Source organism: Tubulanus polymorphus, chromosome 7, assembly GCF_964204645.1.
Source record: "Tubulanus polymorphus chromosome 7, tnTubPoly1.2, whole genome shotgun sequence".
Lineage (NCBI taxonomy): Eukaryota > Metazoa > Nemertea > Palaeonemertea > Tubulaniformes > Tubulanidae > Tubulanus > Tubulanus polymorphus.
Window position 1 is genome coordinate 13,063,447 of NC_134031.1, and position 19,736 is coordinate 13,083,182.

The following is a 19,736-nucleotide window of genomic DNA, read 5'->3' on the forward strand; positions in this document are numbered from 1 at the left end:
GATCAAGGGACTACGAGTATAGAACGATGACCACACTCAAACGTGGTGAACGGATAATAAGATAAAATCCCACTATTTACATAGATTTACAGATTACAGATTTACTATTTACAGATTTTATGAATTTAACTTTAGAAGATATACTTATTTTAGGATATTCAACATCAGTAATTATTTTTATTATTTCTTTCTTATTTTCTAAATGTTTTTTATTTTCTTCTAATGTTTTTCCTTTATGAAATTTAAACTCGATAGCTGCTGGGCCAATATCACTTTTAAATGCTTCGGTTATCTCTATATCTTTTTTAATTAACCAATCTATGTTACATTTATGTGACGTCACACCTGACGATGATCTCTAGTGTGAGATCGAAACGTCGTGTCTTTTAATTATTTTAGATTTAATAAATAAATTCTGGTTTTTAAATTCTTTTAATCTGTAAATAGTGGGATTTTTTCAGACTATGAGTATGTCGGTATGTCAGTAGAAAAATGCAGTTCGGCGCCGAATTAATCCTTGAAAGATTCTTTTTGTTATATGCCAGTTTGTCGATATGTTGGTTTTGGTTGTCAGTATGTTGGTAGAAAACTGAGTGCCAGGTCGACGTGGTCTCCAAAAATGTTGGGCTACCCTACTAACTTAACCACATCTGCTACAATAGTGACTGAGTGACTCGGTCGGCATGCAACTGAATGCTGAGTAATCGTACCAGCGCACGCACGACTCCTCTACACCCGTCAAGCTAGGGATTCGAAATCACTAGGCTAAAGCCGAACGCGAGTTCCGGAGCGATACTGGGCCCCTGGCAAGCGAGGATGCAAAGGACTTAAAATACCGAAGTTCATTGGTTCTACTTCACGGGTTCAGATCATCAGTCGATCAGTCACTTGATATTCATACGTACATTACAAAATGGTCCTATAAGGGCAATTCGAACTACTCTAGTTATGTTAATACATGTACATGGGCCTCCACGCATCTTCAGTGGGTGAACGAATGACCCTGTCTCACAGGTCAAATCCCCGAGATAACGTATGGTATACGGGAACTGACGATTACAAGTGCCTTTTTTGTTTTTTTTTTAGAATTGATGGACGGCTGAATGTGCCCCTTTTGTTTAAGATTATTCGTCTCGTTCGGTAAAAACGTTCCCTTTTCTAATTTGGATTGATAGAAACGACTACAAGTGCTCTTTCTTGTTTGGAATTTATGTGCCCTTTTCTCGTCTAGATAAAATGTACCCTTTTTCTACTTTGGGAATGACATAGCGACCTATTTGATATGGAAATACTAAGTTATTCTACAATTCAACGTCCCCTGGTGACCATATGGAATAACTAATGTCCTTAAAACTCACCAAAATCATAGACGATGTCATGAGCTACAACTTTGTAATTGATTGAAGTAACAAAATATGCATTGGTACAAATATAATATAGAAATACTAAGATATTGTATTACTCAACACCCCCTGGTGGACATATACAAAAACCAATGACTTTGAAACTCACCACAATAATCATAGAACACGTTATAAGCTACAACTTTCTAATTCATTCATGCGGTAACAAAATATGCTTAGTTATCAATATAATGTCGAAAAACTTTTTCCCGCCTATGAATGAGTACTGATGACACCAAGATGGCCGCCAATTGCGTCATAATTGGCTGATCAAAAATACCTGTCTCCGGTATAAAACATCCCTTTCCAAAGAGTGCCCATCAGCGATTGCAATGAAAAATGGCAAACCAGTAGGTAGCTACAGGAGTCAGAATTAGGGCCAAAATTGACATTTTTGGACACTTAAAAGGTCATAGGACGGCCATCTTGAGTCCGATCGATCCGATTTTAGTTATGCTGATGGGCCCTAGGGGCTTCAAATATATACGAAAGATCAAGGTAATCAATCAAAGCGTCTTCAAAATTTCCCTCAAAAAGTTCAAAAATGTGTAAAAAGTGCTGATTTCGGCGAACAACAATGATTCTGACAGGGCCAGTTTTTGGGCTGAAGATGTGTCTAGGGTAGATACATGTGAACCCCAAGTATCAAAACATTACATTGAAGCGTCTTCAAAACTTCCAAAAATAACTGGATTCCGTCTAAAGTCCCAAGTGGGCTAAAAAGGGGTGGGTTCCCAAGGAACCGACCCTCTATATCCGCGACTGTCGAGTAATGATTTGAAGCCACAGTGTAGATATAGGGTTATTATTAAATCAGAGGTTTGTAAGAGCTTGAAAATCAAATGCGTCTGGCATGCATTCCGTGTATGATAGCTATGGGTTATCCCCAAATGCTTTCCATAGATAATTTTTGCTTTTATTATGTGTGTATCTAGTTACGTGGTCTGCAAGTATGGTTTGCGAGTTTTTAGTTTATGTGTAAATCGAGCATGAGTGGTTTTGGGTATAAGTACTGGGTAGGATTTTGTAAGTTGTCTGTGTAGCAGAAGTTGCCAGTGTAGCAGTCTGTGGGCCTTCTAGTGTGCAGTTATTGAACTACTGTTTTAGTGTGTAGGTAGGTGGAACCCCAGTTTTAGCTGCTAATGATGCAGGATATATTGATGGATCTTGCCTCCAATCAGAGAACATAAGATGATTACAAGTCCACTGATTTGACTTTCCTAAATTTATAGTTCCGGGCATGCTAAAAGAATAATGGACGTTCACGTAGTAAGCTATAGAAGACGAGAAATCACTTCTGTAAAAAATCTTACAAGTTACAAATATCACCTTTATTATACACATGATAACATCAATTATTATTAGATATCCTAAAATCAACAAACATCAGATCTGTAATGATCCCATGCCACTAACGATTGTTGTCTCATCTTCCGAATCGTCCATACCAACATCATCACTTCCTACTGGCTCACCACTCAGACGCTGCCGGTGTCGATCCATCGCACGTTTCTTTTTATCCATTTTCTTCAATCGATTTGAAAGAATTTTCTAATTAAGAAAAAAAGATATAACTGGCTACCGATTCATTACAAGGAATTTCTTTCGATTTTTAACGACACAGCTATGGCAATGATTTGTAAAAATTTCCCTTGCAGTAACACTACATCATTCATATCTGATCATCGTTAGAAAGTAGTGGTCTTCAATAACAGGGGCCGGTTTCACAAAGCATAATTAACTTTAATTATAATTAGGACCTAAATCATGATTAAATTTCCTTAATCATGATTTGTTAATTACGATTAAAATTCGGTTTCACGAAAGGGTTTAATTACAAAATTAACTAATTACATAATTAGGCAACTTAATTACAATTTAACTGTATCAAAATGGCGGAACTTTAGACAGCCATTTGCTGTTCAAGCAAAATAACCTTCCTTGTTTAGAGGAAAAGAGAAATTCACTCCTTTGGGAGTTAAAGATTGCGCTGAAAGGTCTCAGGAACCAGTGGAAAAACTTAGCAAGATGTCTCAAAAGTTTTTAAATAGAAACTCACCTCCAGTCAGCAAAATAAAATCCTCGTAAATGGGGTTTATTTCCGAGCAGTGATTAGCACTTTTTAACACTAACTCCATAGATATGTACTCTACTGACGGAAATCTATCATATGTATGGACAAAATCAATTAATTCAATACTTCTAAGTATGTGGTGGTCGTGCTGACAAAAACATAGGACGTTTGAAAATAAATCAATAGAATTTATATTGACATGCCTTTTTTACAAAAGGCAAAAAATCCAAATTATTTGAGCCAAACAATCTGAAAAACTGAATAAGTGTAGGAATTGCCGTCGTCAATTAATAAACACCAAATTCCATGAATAATATCTGCAGCTTTGGTTTAATTACACTCTAGAGGAGAATTAAATTTTGTTATTAACTTAATTATAATTAAAGTTAATTACGTTTTGTGAAACACCTAACTTGATTAAATCATGATAATTTGATCATGATTAGTGATTTAATCATAATTAAGGGTTAATTACGCTTTGTGAAACCGGCCCCAGGTAATTATGCGTACGCACTTGCACTGCCCAGTGTTCTGCATTTACCCAAAAAAATTCTGAATTTTCGATTTTATAGAAAAATTGTCTCACATATGTTTCTTTACTGTTTGCTAGGGGTTTCTGTCGAATGATCAGTAAACCCCAATTAATAACAGAATACAGGCATAAGAGTGGAACTCTTGGCCTGGCTTGAGTTTTTAGCACACAACTTAGTTTCTAAACTGGTTAATTTAGTTTAAGCCTACCTTATCCTTTGGTTGTTTAGGTCTGGCACCCACTGGTGGTGGCGGCCGATCTTTATTCACATCTGAACTTATTATGGGTGACCCAAATAAACGATTCCCAGAACCATTTTGTCCCCACAAGTCATTTTTTGAAGGTATTGGTGCAGGTTCTGTAATTTGAAAATAAACGAGAAACAAAATTCTTAATATGGACTTTCCTAAATTTACATGATGGTGTATGTTTAATCCAGTATCAAAATTAAATGTCAGTAAATATACCCTAGAGTTTATGCATTAATAATTCATAAATATTTCATTATAAGCCTACTTGTTATTTCAGATTTAGAATACATGGTTGTTGTTATTGTATACCACCGCGGTGCGCAATTCAGGGATCATTGTGCCACTCCTGGCCCAAATTCAATGCCATCCACTGCTATGTTATGCCAAATTCACTTCCAACTGCAGTGACTTTTTAAGAAATGCCCTTTTCTATTGACACGATCTCCATGAAGTCCTACGTAGCATCTACACACAACTGCCCAATGAATCATCATAAATATGCATGGTAGTGGGTTTTCGCCAATCACTCATAGGGTAGATGTTAGATCCTAACCCTTCTGATCTTCAGGCCTAGTTTTATCGGTTGAAAAAGCCGCCATTTTGAGTTCAACTCAGTTATAGGATCTAACCCTCAAATAGTCACTCTCCATGTGCATGGTGTGAACCTGGATGCTGATTTCATTTATTATGTACACTGTCATTCTATAAATCATTTCTATAAATTTCACTGCTTTTCACGGCAGTGAATCATTTTTCAATTAAGTGCTGTTCACTGCTTTAACAGCCCCAGCTTTAACAGCCAACAATCCCAGGCAGTGGAATGAATCATTTGCAGTTTCCAAGAAAACTTAGGCCACACGTGAGGCGCGCTTTTCATAAACATGTACACGCAGAGATGAATACACAACATAGCAGTGAGTCTGTAATGCGCACGTGTGTGAAGCATGGATATAAGTGACAGGGCATGTATTCTTCTGGAACGAAATGTAGTTCCAACAACAAATAGATAACTAAATTAATAAATAAGCAACGTATTCCGATAAAATTCAATAGGGTTAGAGATATTTTATTACTGCATGAATGTTTTGAAAGATCCGAAGAGAAACTAAGCCTCGTTCAGAAGTTATTTTGTACTAAACGAAGAAAATTTCATATGCGATAGAAAAATGGACTTCGCTAAGGGACCATTCATTAAGTACGTAAGCAAAAAATAGTACCTTTTTTCAAGGTCGTACTGTGTACGCACATTGTAGTACATTGCCGATGACCTCCAACCTAACATACGCAATGATTGATCATGTAGTATAAAACATAAACAAACACCTGTTATCTACTGGTCTGTATATCATAGTATAAATAAATTTGATTATTGAGACTAATTATCACGCCATATAGCTTGCCCCTCTTGGAGGGATTTACTAGGATGCACCCTTTTAAAAGGGGCATTGAATTCATTATATTGTTCCAGACTCATGGCTGAACAACTACCAACAACTACCTACCAGGCTACTACGAGATTATACAGTAGCAATTAGTGTTGATTTATTAAGTATGTACACTTAGTGTACTTAGTGTAAATAGCTACCTAGTATTGTACGCAGATTGTATGCTTTTGCCGTTGAGGTCCTACCTAAGGCTTGTGTACGTACATGTATTTAATGAACGGTCCCTAAAGTGAAAGTCCAAAAAATATAGCTACAAAGCAGCAATTACAGGTTTTCTGCCAAGCAACATCCGTAAGCTTTGATATACCAACTAAATGGAATTATTCATTCGATACAACTTGTGAGAAACAACAGTCGAAATATTAATATACATTTTTTTTCCTCTTTATGATACACCAAAACATATTTGAAAATATAGGTGCATAGCAGCGATAATGGGTTTCTGCCTAATTGGTTCATATGTCGCACTGGGAAGCTACAAAGATTCCATCGAAATCATTCTCATCAGTTAATAACATATGGCCATTTTGAAGGGGCACAACCTACTGGTCAACACATAATCAGGATATGTGGAGCCATAAGGGCTACCACGTAGAAAATACTGATGTATCAAGTTTAGTCGAAATGGCTTTGAAGGTACTGAAGATATGGTGCTTTCATAGTCCCCTGGTGGCAGTTGCATGTTCTAATCATAATTGTTGGCATAATGCACATATGTTTATGTACTAAAACCAGCTTTGAAACCAAACTTAACACGTATACTCAATAAATATTAATTGATTTCTACAGACATTAATTTTTGGTATTCATTAACCATTTTGATATTATCACATCACTGTGACCTTGATCTGTTCTATCAAGACTCAATCTCATTCTGGTGAGTTGATCCACTGAACAAAGTAACAGAGATAAGAATGTATCACTACGCTAATTCGATTCAATAAATAATATGTTTTATTGATATATTTGAATACATGTATAAGTTCTTGATCACTGATTATAATAAGCACTATTATCAATAAATCATAAATTGCTAGGCTGTTACAAACAAATGGTCAGTAAATTTCTAGATTTGTAGACCAATTGGCAATAACAGTAAGCCTCTGGCCAAAGTTGATACTGGCGTTATTGGATTACGAAACCATTGAAGATTTGCAGCTGAAAGCCAGACAGACATACAGACACATTCGATTGACTCCCCGTTTAGAGTGCAAAACAGTGTATGATATTGCATGGGGGGTCGGGCATCTTCACCCATCAAGGGATTCAAACTCACTACGCTTAAAACTGTTCCCCAAACCTCATGACCTCGCGAGTTGTTAAGAGTCGTAATTGGCTGACCAGAATCCGGTCGTACCTATCACAGCACTTGTAACAAACAACATAAGGCTTCTGTTGGAATTCACGAAATGGACCAATCAGCAAACATTTAACCTAACAAGAAAGTATTTTGCAAATCAGTGTACGACGTCATGCGCAAAAGCGCCAGTAATGAAATCACGCGTCGTGAGGATAGGGGGCTGGTGGGTGCGAGTTCGGGGAGCGATACGGGTCCCTGGCAAGTGAGGATGGGAGTTGGATGAGTAGAACGTTGTGACGATATCTACCATGTTGAGAATTACCAGCTTACAATAGATCTGGCTATAAGAAAATTCCCATTTAGTGTGATCGCGCGACCAACCTATTGAAAACTATAAATAAAATCTCTATTAAGCCGATACAAATCAAACAGAAATACGTAAGAAAAGATATGCTTTGGCTTTGATCCATGCACCTACTGCACGCCAGACCAGCGCGTTACCCGCTGCTATTCGGGTCTATTCAATCGGGTCTATTCAATTCCGGGCTGATGTTAGTCTGAATCCGTGATTTACAGTTGAGTTTGAGGCTCAAGGTTGTCTGGTAATTTGTAGGCTTTTCGGGAAGTATTTTTATCAATGGATGACAATTCTTTACGACATTCTGGTTGCTGTTTAGACCTGGTAATTACACGGGATTAATTCATAATAAATTACTAAACGCAAATTCGAAATGGTCAGACGCTAAGTTATATTACTGTCAGAAATGAAAATTACGTTTATAAGCTGTTAGTAGTAGAATCTGAGAGGAGTTACATTTTATGAAAAAATTTTGGCTGGAAAGTGGAAATCTAATAATCATGGGAATGACATGAGGGTTTCTGCGAAGCAGCAGAAACCCTAGTCATAATGTATCACAAAAATCTTTTTTTTAAAACTTTTATTTTCTTACAATAACACACCTTAGATGTTTAAAATTATAACAAAAATTAGGGTTTATTATTTCAATCATAATTTTATGAATGATAATGTATTATTCAATAATAAAATATAATTTTACCAGCCCTGGTTTAAATATCCCCATAAAATTTCATGATCCTAGACGAAACACTTATGGAGTTATAGAAGCAAACAATTTCAGCGGCGTTGTCATATCACAGAACACCAGAATCACAGAATATTCCAAAAGCAGGGAGGTTCATAGAAAATATGAATAGTCACAGGATTTTTATTCAGCAGCTGACCCATTTATCATTGAAGAAATCTATTCAATCAGCTGGGAAGACCTCAAGTCAAATACAGCGTAGTTAAGCAAGGGGTTACAGGGGTTAGATTCTAAAAATTGTAGGAGCTCTACTAATTAAGCACCTAGATTTGGTTAGGTGCTCAACTGGAATTTTGTTAATGTGACAAAACGAGCGCCGTAGGCGCGAAGTCCCTTGTGGGAGGGGGGGTGTGGGGGCCCTCCCCCTGAAAAATTTTGAACTCTAGGGGCTTGGAAACGCTATTTCCAGGCATTTTTCATCTTTGAATGCTGTTAATTAAATTACCCAAAGGATGGAAAGTTTGTTTGCAATTCAGTTGAAAAAAATATCGCAGATTGTGGATCATGCAAATCTTCCAGTTTTCAGTATGGAGCAGGTAAGTTATCCCCTAGCTGGTTCCTCACAAGATCTGACACAGGATGCAACATGATAGAAGATGATTTTAGCTGGAACCTCCACACAGCAAGGATACTTATACTTATACTTATTTTCTATTTTACAAGTTATTGGGAAATCAATAAACTTTCTACTTTGCACCAAGGTCTTGGGAAATCAATAAACTTTCTACAATTTTGCACGTGCTATTGAATAAGACTTAGGTGCGCTGCGAGTAGCGCTTCTACCAGATATTTTACGTGCGCATAGGCGCGCGAGCGCGATTGCGCGCCTCAAAATCTAACCCCTGGGGTTAATTGTAATGAAAATACAAACCTAAGTTAGAAGACTCCATGATTTCTAATAACATAGCAACAGTCTGATCAACATCAAAATCACTTTCTTCCAGTAAGTCCCGCACTAACCTCTCATTCTGCAAAAAAACAAAATTCAATATACAATGTATAGTATTAAAAGTCAATGAGCCGACTTTTTGGTCTCAGATTTCTACACCTCGCGTTCGATTATTCCACTAGGGTAGCTTAGAGATAACTTGGGGAAGGATTTGTTTTGTTTGTCATGTGGTACAGACGGCAGAGCCATACATAGTGGGGGGCAGTTGTCTCCAGGAATTTTGGAAATGTGCCATTTTAGCAAATATTAGGCTAATATAAATTGCCCATGGGCAAAGTGTGGTTTACCTTGAAAGCTAGAGGTTGTTTGGAATAAGGGCATTGCTTAAAAAATCTTTATAATTCGTGACTTCAAAGTTCCACAAGTTCATATTGCATTTTATCTTTCTTAAAGAATTATTTTGTAGTCAAATAAGACCAAAGATATACATTTGGTTACGGTCCGCGTCCAAAATTTTGTAGGGTACAGGTAGGCACAACAGGGAAACCATTTTATATTTTCAAAAAAAATATGTTTCACAATATGAAAAAAAATTCAAATAAGGCCATCCCAAAATAATTGTCTGTTTGCCGTAACACCGACTCAACTTTTCAGGATGTAGGCAGGTAGAATTTTTTTGCAAAATTTTTGGGCAAAAAAACCCCCCAAATTTATCACCTTTTTTACATTGAAACAATATCGCAGAAATCATCTACGTTGTGCACTGGAAATTTGTCTAATAGCGTAGATTTCGAGAATTATTCCTTAATAATAACTTCGTCCAGATCGTCATCTCTGTGTTAAAAATGAAACAGTACATTGAATATGTGCGCGCTTTTTCGTTACCAGCTTTAATATAGTCACTATTAGAATGAATGGCAGCTTATTGGAACACTGCCAGTTTCCTGGAAAACTTAAATTAGGCCACATGTTTTCACACGATGCACACTTGAATTCAAACATACGTAGCTCATACGTCGGCAGTGTGTCGGTCGGTCGGCCGTTTTTATCAAAAATAAAATTTATTTCAATGAATCCCAGAAAAAAAGTTTTCACTTGGTACCTTTGCAGTCGGGTCGGTCGGGTTACGGCAAACAGACCATTAATATGGGATGGCTTAAATTCATATGATGTTACATGTAAGAGGGTGGCTGAATATTGGGTCTTGGAAACCTCTTCCAATAATGGCCGCGGAAGTTAAAATACCGGTACAGAAGAAATCGGCTATTAGATCGTTTTAAATCCTGGAATTTACGACTACAATATTCAGAACTCGACCTATACTTGTAGTTTGCTGCTTAATATTTTCAGGTCACAAGAAATTACAATTTATTACAAATTCTATCAAACAGAAAACACAGCGCTCATCTTCTGCTACGATTATTCAGCCTATTTTCATGTCAAACGTGCACGCGTTACAGCATCACCTTTAGTAGTGTACTGTACGAGCTTGTGTGTGTGTCGTGTAGCACTCCGCGCGCACGTGGTGGCCTCGTCTAGTGAATGTTCGCTTACACTTCAATGTCAATCAAGTCAATCACCGGGTATTAAAATGAAACAATACCTATGGCGGATGTGTGAAATAATTACATCCTCACCAGCAATGAGCATTTGAAATTAGCACATATACGGCACCTAGTCCAATGAACCGTTCGCCATTCTATGGCTTTCCCATAATTATTTTAGTAGCGCCGGAATTCCCCGTATATCCCAAAACAGCCAATCCCATTCGCTCGTAGAGACGAGGCCCCCCCAATCGAGGTCATTGCAATTTTATACGCGAGAGCTAAGAATTTTCCCGCCAAAAACTCAGTTGACCATGTCATCGACGGAGGTTCGTCATGTCTTCAATCGCATCGATTATACGTCGTTTAACCCGAGAACCAATGAAATAAATGCTCACATAAAAAAACGTACCGCGATTTTACATGAATTGGCTCAATGCCAACCTCATACTGCTGACAAAAGTCCAAAAATTATACCTTGTTTCTTACCAGCGGCTGGGTCGAAAAAACTCATGCTAAAAATTGGTAAAAATAAAATCAATAGCGAAAAGCAGGTTAGAATTTAATTTGAAACTAAAAACCAACCTGCCGGGTGAACATAAAATTTAATTGGGGCTGATATTTATTATTTATTGTACATATATTAGGAGAAATTCATCGGAGTGACACGCGCACCACTCCACTGAATCCTTGCCCGGTAAAGAAAAGACTTAAGCAGCAGTAGCGCTGGTGAAGGTTCAAGGCCGTTCATGTTCATGGTGATTGAATTGAACATGATGCTGTTGAGTCTATAAAAAATCTATAGGGCCTTATTGGTTTCCTGTAACAGATTTCATTTTAGGAAAAGAATTTTGGTTTACCATGTATGTGTAGGAACTTCGTTCTCACGTTTGGGGCAACAGATCAATCTTTTCCCTCGGTCTTGATGATTTGAATGCAGAATAGAATTGAATTGGATTTTCTGAAATTTACTCAATCATACAAAATCTAATTGGATTTAATGTTCTATTTGTTCAATAAAGTAAAATTGAATGGGGTTCGATATTTTTTTGCAGAATAAAATTTGATTGAATTTGCAGTTTGAGCACATGGCTAATTAGCATATTAAGGTCATCCATCGGATTTGAGAAAAAGCTATTTTTACAAGACTTTGATAATTGCCAATGATATTTTCTGTAATACAAATAGATATATTCCTCCCAAAAACCAAATCAACTAAACATTTCACAGAAATCAATCTTGAAATACAATTTTAAATCTTAAAACAAAACCCGGAAGTAAAACAGTAGATGATACCGCGGGTTCACCTGAACACCTGGTGATTTCTGCGTCTAAACCAATCACAGAGGAGTCTTTCTGATTGGCCTTTTAAAACCGATATTTTTGCGTTCAGATTTTTTCAAAATTCAACTCCGTAGGATTTGGAGAATGGATAATGCATTAATGAATGATTTGAATGAATATATGCTCAGTTGCACAAAGAAGAGCCTATGCTCTGGAAACCATGTCATCTAAATTCACTTCATTTGTATAGTAATAGGCTCAGCCTAAAGCCGGCCTAAAAATGGTTTTTAATAAAAATGAAATCCTGCCTGCCTAAGTTTCCACAAATCTTTTTTTTCCTAAATAAAAAAAAACCTGCCTGCCTGGTCACTTTGGTGAGTAGAGAAGGTGGCGAAACAAGGTATAATTTTTTTTAAGGCTTGTTGTTATATGCAATTGAAATTTAATGCATAAGCCTTCACTTGGGACCAACAAACATTTTGAGGCATAACAGAGTTTTTGTCAAGGCATATAAAAAGGCTTAAAAGTAACCTCCTCAGCAAGTGGGTTACTTGAGGGAAAATGATGACCAATTACGGTGACATTAGCCTAACATACCTGTTACTATGTGGAGAATGTTGAACGTAGTGGTGGTGAATGTTCAATGGAATGACTTATTCCTGGGTGACTTAAACCAATATTGTTTGTTTATTTGCCACAACCCACTGCATTCGTTCATGTTACCCAATTAGTTTCGAATATAAGCGAATAAACAAATCTAAACTACTTCTAAATGATTGGGGTTGGTTTATTGGCATGGCAACACTAAGGCAGTGTTTTCCACGGGTCAAATTTATAGCAGGGTGCAGTAAGAAATATTAAACTTATTCTGCAACAACGATGCAAGCACGGAAGGTGCGAAGCCATTGCGGGTGGTTTGGGGGTCCTCTCCCAAGAAATTTGTTTAATCTAATGCCTCCTCAGACTGTTTGAGACAGAAAACCACACTGGAATTCGTGAAAAGTCACATATGGTTTTAATGCTGGACGCCAAATATCACAATATATCTATCGACGAAAACTGGGCGAGTGGCTCAGTTACTATGATGGTTGTCTATTTTTAGAGAAACTGACGACGACCTACGCACTGGAGACAATGAATGCATGAACAAACACTTACATGCAATTTTTTCAGAAAATAAAGCGAGACTAACTTGATGTGTAAAATCTATTTTGATGAAATCAAATTGGACATACGTTACAAGCAACAGCAACGAGGCAGCGGGGCGTGTAGTGAGAAGAAAATGCTTCAACACGTGGCCTAGTTTTATTTTTCCAGGAAACCAGGTACTTGGCACTTGGCCAAGGATATGAATACATTATCACACTCACGCTAGCTATATCAATAAAAAATTCAAATAGCTCCAATCTTACTGAAAGAAAGCTTGTTGGAATGGTGAGGGCTCAAATAACAATATGCTTTTAAAATTTTTGAATTATCTTCAGTAGTTTTCGAGATATCGCAAATTGAAGTTTGAAAATTTGAGCGAAAAGTGTCTTCATGTTTCAATACACAAAAACTGTGATCTAAGAAGGCAATATTTCATGTAAACAAACTTCAATATCTCTTAAACTAAAGGAGATAGACTAGAAATTTAAAGAGCATTACACTCATAGCACTTTCAGGTGACAGTTGAAAGACCCAAAATTTTTGTCTGATTCCAAATGCCTATGGTTTCCATGGAAACCAGCCGAAAAATGGTAAAATAATGAAAATATTGATGTTAGATCAAAAGTTATGATGTAGAAAGGGGATAGAATAACTATTTATCAATAGTTTATGTTTGCCCTAAGTTTATCTAGGAATATCTATTATTATATAGATTATTATTATTACGTTTCCATGGTAACGGCAAGAAAAAATGTGAAATATTGAGAAATATTGATATGATTTCAGATGAAATTATTTTTTTCACTACATAAATTTTGAAATGAATAAACATGATAATCAAGGCCTGTCAGTTAGGTCTATAGCCATAGGCTCCTATTGAAAATTGATTTAAATATACCAATTTTATATATTATTTGCTAAATGAATTTTAGTTTTTAGTAGAAAAGCAGAAAATTAGGCTTGGCCTAGCTCAAAACGCTGAAATTTGAAATATATTCATGATATCATAATAAAATCAATCAGTTTAGAAACATAAACCAAGCAATAGTAATAATACTACTAATAATAACTAAATAATAATCCATTTGTTTTGTTTTGAGCTAAATTTCAACAATATTTTATATATATTTCAATTTTGCTGCTTTTGGAAAATCCCCTCGGGAGCCTCACTGTCCCATCACGCGCCTCTATTTTTGCCCGTCACAAGCCTCAATTCATCCCATTAGACGCCTCCCTCTTTCAACAGCCACTTTACCGACGGGAGCGTAGTGGCGATCCGCGCGCAAAAAAAATATTCAGAAATATAGTGATGAATAATTATGAATCGGAAAATAAATACAATAATTTACCGCTAGACAGATGAATAATTGTTGAATATTGATCTCATCACGAGCAGCGCGGCACATCGTCGTCATTCAATAACAAGTGCCGGCCGCCATTTTGTATCGCTCGCTTCAACGCAAAACTTCGACATCGACTTTTCCAGCAGTGATCGCTCAGCCCCGACACGAAATAAAATCATGCGGTCTTCAGTATTTGAATTTTAAGATCCTAAACCTTCCGATTCCTGATGATTCGTCGCTTATTTCGGGTCCTAAGCTGACGAATTTTGCTCTTGAAAAAGGGTATATTTCGATTTCTATTTCCTTCGACTAAAATGCGGATTTATACACTAAACCAACCCCCAAGTGATAAAGATCGATCTTATTGGTTGATTCCAAAAGACTTTAGCTCATTTGCATTGATAGACAGGTTTTATGAATGATTTTACTACGCGATGTCAAAACGCGTAGTAAAAACGCGCATCACACTTTTCCTAATCAATAATGGTTGTCACAATCGATAGTGGCGCCCCGCACGGACATGAACATACCTACTCACGCTGAGGCTGACTATCATTGCTATATATCACTTTTTTGATGTGTTACCTTTACTGGTTAATCTCAGCTCAAAGAAAATCCTACTAGATATATATGACACAATATCAATGATGCAGTCAACAAAAATGTATATAAACTTCCTTTGTACATTTATTGATGATCCACAGACGCTAAACAAACTTTACTGATCAGACACGTGCCATATGCAGCGCGCGCCCTCGAAGATACTGATAGTAGGCTCCAAACACTGAGCTGCCAATCATTCTAAAGACCGCCGTTATCTTAGAAGTTGCCTACGCTCCAACTACTAGAACATTTCATGTATCCGATTTCACAACTTTGTAGGCACATCGTGATTAAGCTTCCCTTAAATTACGCATACGACAACGAAAAAAATTTAAGCAGGGTCGTAAAAACATTAGGCAGGGCGCTGATTTTTTAGCATGGCGGCATATAATTTTATGTTTATTATATTTACGGCATATAATAAAACAGCCCGTGGAGAACACTGTAAGGCTAGCTTATGTCGGAGTATAGCGTAATGGATACTGGCACAACTGGATTCATTGGTTTAGCAGTTAAAATCCCCAATTCTTCAAAGTAGGCAAAATTCCCCACCTTTGGAATGGAGTGAAACAGATACATACAACCTTAAGCCATTAAAACATTAACATTAAACAATAAATGATAGTAAAAACACCAAAAATTGTCATACAGCAAAATCATTGGCGATCTATCCAAATTCAGAGAATATTGGGAAAAATCATAGGAAATGGTAGGTACTTGAAGAAATACTAACTCCCCCCACCTGCTATCCCAAAGGGCAATTGATAATCCACAATCAATAGCAGAGAAATGTGCACATGACTACCATAGATAAGGTAGAACTTGCTTAATTTGAATTTTTCAATCCGGATTTTCACTTAATTCAGATGAAATATTTGGTCTATTTAACCTGGAACCATGTAAACTATCATTCATAATTCGAATTTCATTTAATTTGAAGAAATCTGGGCAGTGCCTGATAGTCATCCGAATTAATTGAGTTCTATTGTACAGACTTACATCACATCCAGATTCCCTCATTACTAATTCAACAGTTGACTCATCATCCAGAATTCCATTTGTTGAAGGCACACTATCTTGATGATCATACCCATTTGTATACATGTGCTCCGCAAATTTCTTCTTTTCGTTTTCACTGATATCAACAGGATTCTGATTACAAAAAATACCACGCTATACTGTGATTTTTCATGATTTTAGTTTGATTTCAGCTGAAACTAAGCATGTGATATTTAGCATTTAGACGCAAAGCTCCACTGAGCAATCGTCCCATAGCAAAATTGCTAACTAGATAGATACCATGGCATTGTAACTTGAATCGCATGAGGCCAAGGCCAAAAATTGAGTGTCTTAGTCTATGAAATCACATTTATAATACCTTAAGTTTTATGTATGCAGGCGTTTCTGTATTGTCACCAATTCTGCGTACGCTGGAATAATGATCACCATTGTGGTAAGATATATGAAGTTCTCGACCTTTAGCATCTGTGGTACCTTGGATCTGGTGAAAGATTAAATACAAAACTTGTAGCTCATATTTCCGTGTAAATAATGGTCAAATCAGATGCACAGATGATCATAGTAACTGAGCCACTCGCCAATTTTTCGTTGATAGATTTATATTTTAGATATTTGACCTTCGGTGCTCGCGTCTTCGTTGCAGAACAAGGATAATATTTCATACTGCGCCCTGCTATAAATTTGATTCATGGAGAACACTGATCTACTACATACGATATATTTATTATTTGAGTTGCAATTGTTTCAGGCTTCGGTCAAATCTAAACTGTACCTACTACTGGTACAGATCCTAGCAATGATCAATAGTTCGGCAGTGGTTATTAATCCATGGGAGGCCTTCAACCCCATCCACTTATGCGATTTATTCTTATAAAAGCAACTATTGAAATTATGAAATGCTCCCTTGACATCATCCTTGCAATTGGCCTTTTACATATCACAAGATGAGAATGGTTTCTATTTTCTAATGAGTTGTTGTTTTGGTAAGATTATCATGAAACTTGCCCTGTTTGCTGTCAATACTTGTTGTAGTGGTTTAAAGGAGCAGTTCAGTGGCGAGGATAGGTATCTTATAAAGGTTAGATAATGTGTGGACAGCGGATGTGTTGGTTGACACCAAACAACTATCAATTTTCAGGTGGCTCAAACTGCTCTAAATGAATGAAACAAGTAGTTAGCGACATGAGGGACTCAGGACGTAATGATCAGCAGGTCATAACTGTGTTTGGCAATAATATTGTTGTGATTGGCCAAGACTTTTAGTTAGCCTTAAATCTTCCATAGGTGACTCAACCTTAATCGCCATAGGTGAAAATTGTTGTTGAGCCGACCTCTGGCAAATAAAAAGTTAATGGGTAGATACGGGTATATATAATCTTCAGCCTTCCAAAATAACTGGATTCTGTCTACTGACAAAGAGCCTATCGGCTTATATAGCTCCGCTGTGTGATTAGAAGAAATGGAAGCTGCATACCTAGGGGTGCCCCCTTTTGGCCAAATCCAAAAAGGGCTCTGTACTTTGTAGGTATTGGTCCATAGAACATTCATACCAAATTTGGACTTGATCTGATTAAAACTGTAGGACTAATAGCAATTTGAATGAAATAGAAACTCCACCCCCAGTGGCACCCCCTGGTGGACAAATAAAAAAAATGGCTCTGTAACTTCATAGGCCATGGTCCATAGAACATTCACACATAATTTGGAATTGATCTGATTATAACAGTAGGACTAGTAGCGATTTGAATAAACAGAAACTTCACCCCAAGGGGCGCCCCCGGGGGAAGAATCCAAAAAATGGCTCTGTAACTTTATTGGGCTTGGTCCATAGAACATTGATACCAAATTTGGAATTGATCTGATTAAAACTGTAGGACTAGTAGCAATTTGAAGATATAGGAACTCCAACCCCAGGGGTGCCCCCTGGGGGACGAATCCAAAAAATGGCTCTGTAACTTGATAGGCCTAGGTCCATAGAAAATTCATACCAAATTTGGAATTGATCTGATTAAAACTGTAGGACAGGTAGCGATTTGAAGAAATAGAAACTTTACCCCCAGGGGACGCCCATGGGGGACAAATCAAAACAAGAAGCCTGTCGGCTTATATAGCTCCGCTGTCTTTGTTGTGGCTTGGAGGATAGACTATCACATCAGTATCTATTTGAAACTAGATGTTCAGGGACATTATAGCCACTTGGAGAAGGGCCACAATACCAATAATCATACTAACATACTCTAAACTGACAAACTGGAGGAGTAGCGATTGAAAGGAAAATCTAAAAAAGGCCTAATTTGCATAATTTATGCAAAATCAAAAATATGGCTCTATACTTTTGTAGGCACTCCCCAATAGATCATTCATATGAAGTTTGGTTGAAATCTACTGAAAACTGGAGTAGAAGTAGCAATTTAAGTGAAAATCTAAAAATAGCCCTAATTTGCATAATTTATGCAAAATCAAAAGTATGGCTCTATACTTTTGTAGGCACTCCCCCATACATCATTCGTACCAAGTTTGGTTGATATCTACTGAAAACTGAAGTAGAAGTAGCGATTTAAGTGAAAATCTAAAAATAGCCCTAATTTGCATAATTTATGCAAAATCAAAAATATGGCTCTGTACTTTTGTAGGCACTCCCCCATAGATCATTCATACCAAGTTTGATTGAAATCCGCTGAAAATCGATGGAGGAGTAGCGATTTTAGTGAAAATCTAAAAATAGCCCTAATTTGCATAATTTAAGCAAAATCAAAATTATGGCTCTGTACTTTTGTAGGCACTCCCCCATAGATCATTCATACCAAGTTTCATCAAGATCCCATCAGAACTGTAGGACTAGTAGGGATATAAAGACAAGAAGCCTGTCGGCTTATATAGCTCTGCTGTCTTTGTTGTGACTTGGAGCATAGACTATCACATCAGTATCTATTTGAAACTAGATGTTCAGGGACATTATAGCCACTTGGAGAAGGGCCACAATACCAATAATCATACTAACATACTCTAAACTGACAAACTGTTGGAACTGAAGTCATAAGTGGAACAAACTGTAGTCCCCAAGTATAGGCACCAAGTGAAATTTATCAAAAATCTATGCAATTGCTTCGATATAGAATGGCTCTATTCTTTTGTAGGCACTCCCCAATAGATCATTCATATGAAGTTTGGTTGAAATCTACTGAAAACTGGAGTAGAAGTAGCAATTTAAGTGAAAATCTAAAAATAGCCCTAATTTGCATAATTTATGCAAAATCAAAAGTATGGCTCTATACTTTTGTAGGCACTCCCCCATACATCATTCGTACCAAGTTTGGTTGATATCTACTGAAAACTGAAGTAGAAGTAGCGATTTAAGTGAAAATCTAAAAATAGCCCTAATTTGCATAATTTATGCAAAATCAAAAATATGGCTCTGTACTTTTGTAGGCACTCCCCCATAGATCATTCATACCAAGTTTGATTGAAATCCGCTGAAAATCGATGGAGGAGTAACGATTTTAGTGAAAATCTAAAAATAGCCCTAATTTGCATAATTTTTGCAAAATCAAAATTATGGCTCTGTACTTTTGTAGGCACTCCCCCATAGATCATTCATACCAAGTTTCATCAAGATCCCATCAGAACTGTAGGACTAGTAGGGATATAAAGAAAAAGTTGACGCCGGACACCGAACACCGAACGGACGGACGGACGACGACGACGAACCCCCTAACCCATCAGCTCTGCTGACCTTCGGTCACAGCGGAGCTAAAAAAGTTGACGCCGGACACCGAACACCGGACGGACGGACGAC

The 19,736-nt window shown here is 37.1% G+C and overlaps 1 protein-coding gene across 2 annotated transcripts in view; it reads right to left on the reverse strand.

Moving 5' to 3' along the window:
- Positions 1 to 2,733: 2,733 nt before the first annotated feature.
- Positions 2,734 to 19,736, reverse strand: part of LOC141908928 (OTU domain-containing protein 3-like) — a 28,739-nt gene continuing 11,736 nt past the window's right edge. For both annotated transcript variants that reach the window (XM_074799222.1, XM_074799221.1), the window contains exons 5-9: positions 16,299 to 16,421; positions 15,920 to 16,072; positions 8,980 to 9,076; positions 4,219 to 4,367; positions 2,734 to 2,954 (exon numbers count right to left, since the gene is read on the reverse strand). In XM_074799222.1, coding sequence (XP_074655323.1) covers positions 2,790 to 2,954; positions 4,219 to 4,367; positions 8,980 to 9,076; positions 15,920 to 16,072; positions 16,299 to 16,421 — 687 coding nt within the window. In that variant the 3' untranslated portion in view covers positions 2,734 to 2,789. The remainder of the gene's footprint in view (positions 2,955 to 4,218; positions 4,368 to 8,979; positions 9,077 to 15,919; positions 16,073 to 16,298; positions 16,422 to 19,736) is intronic.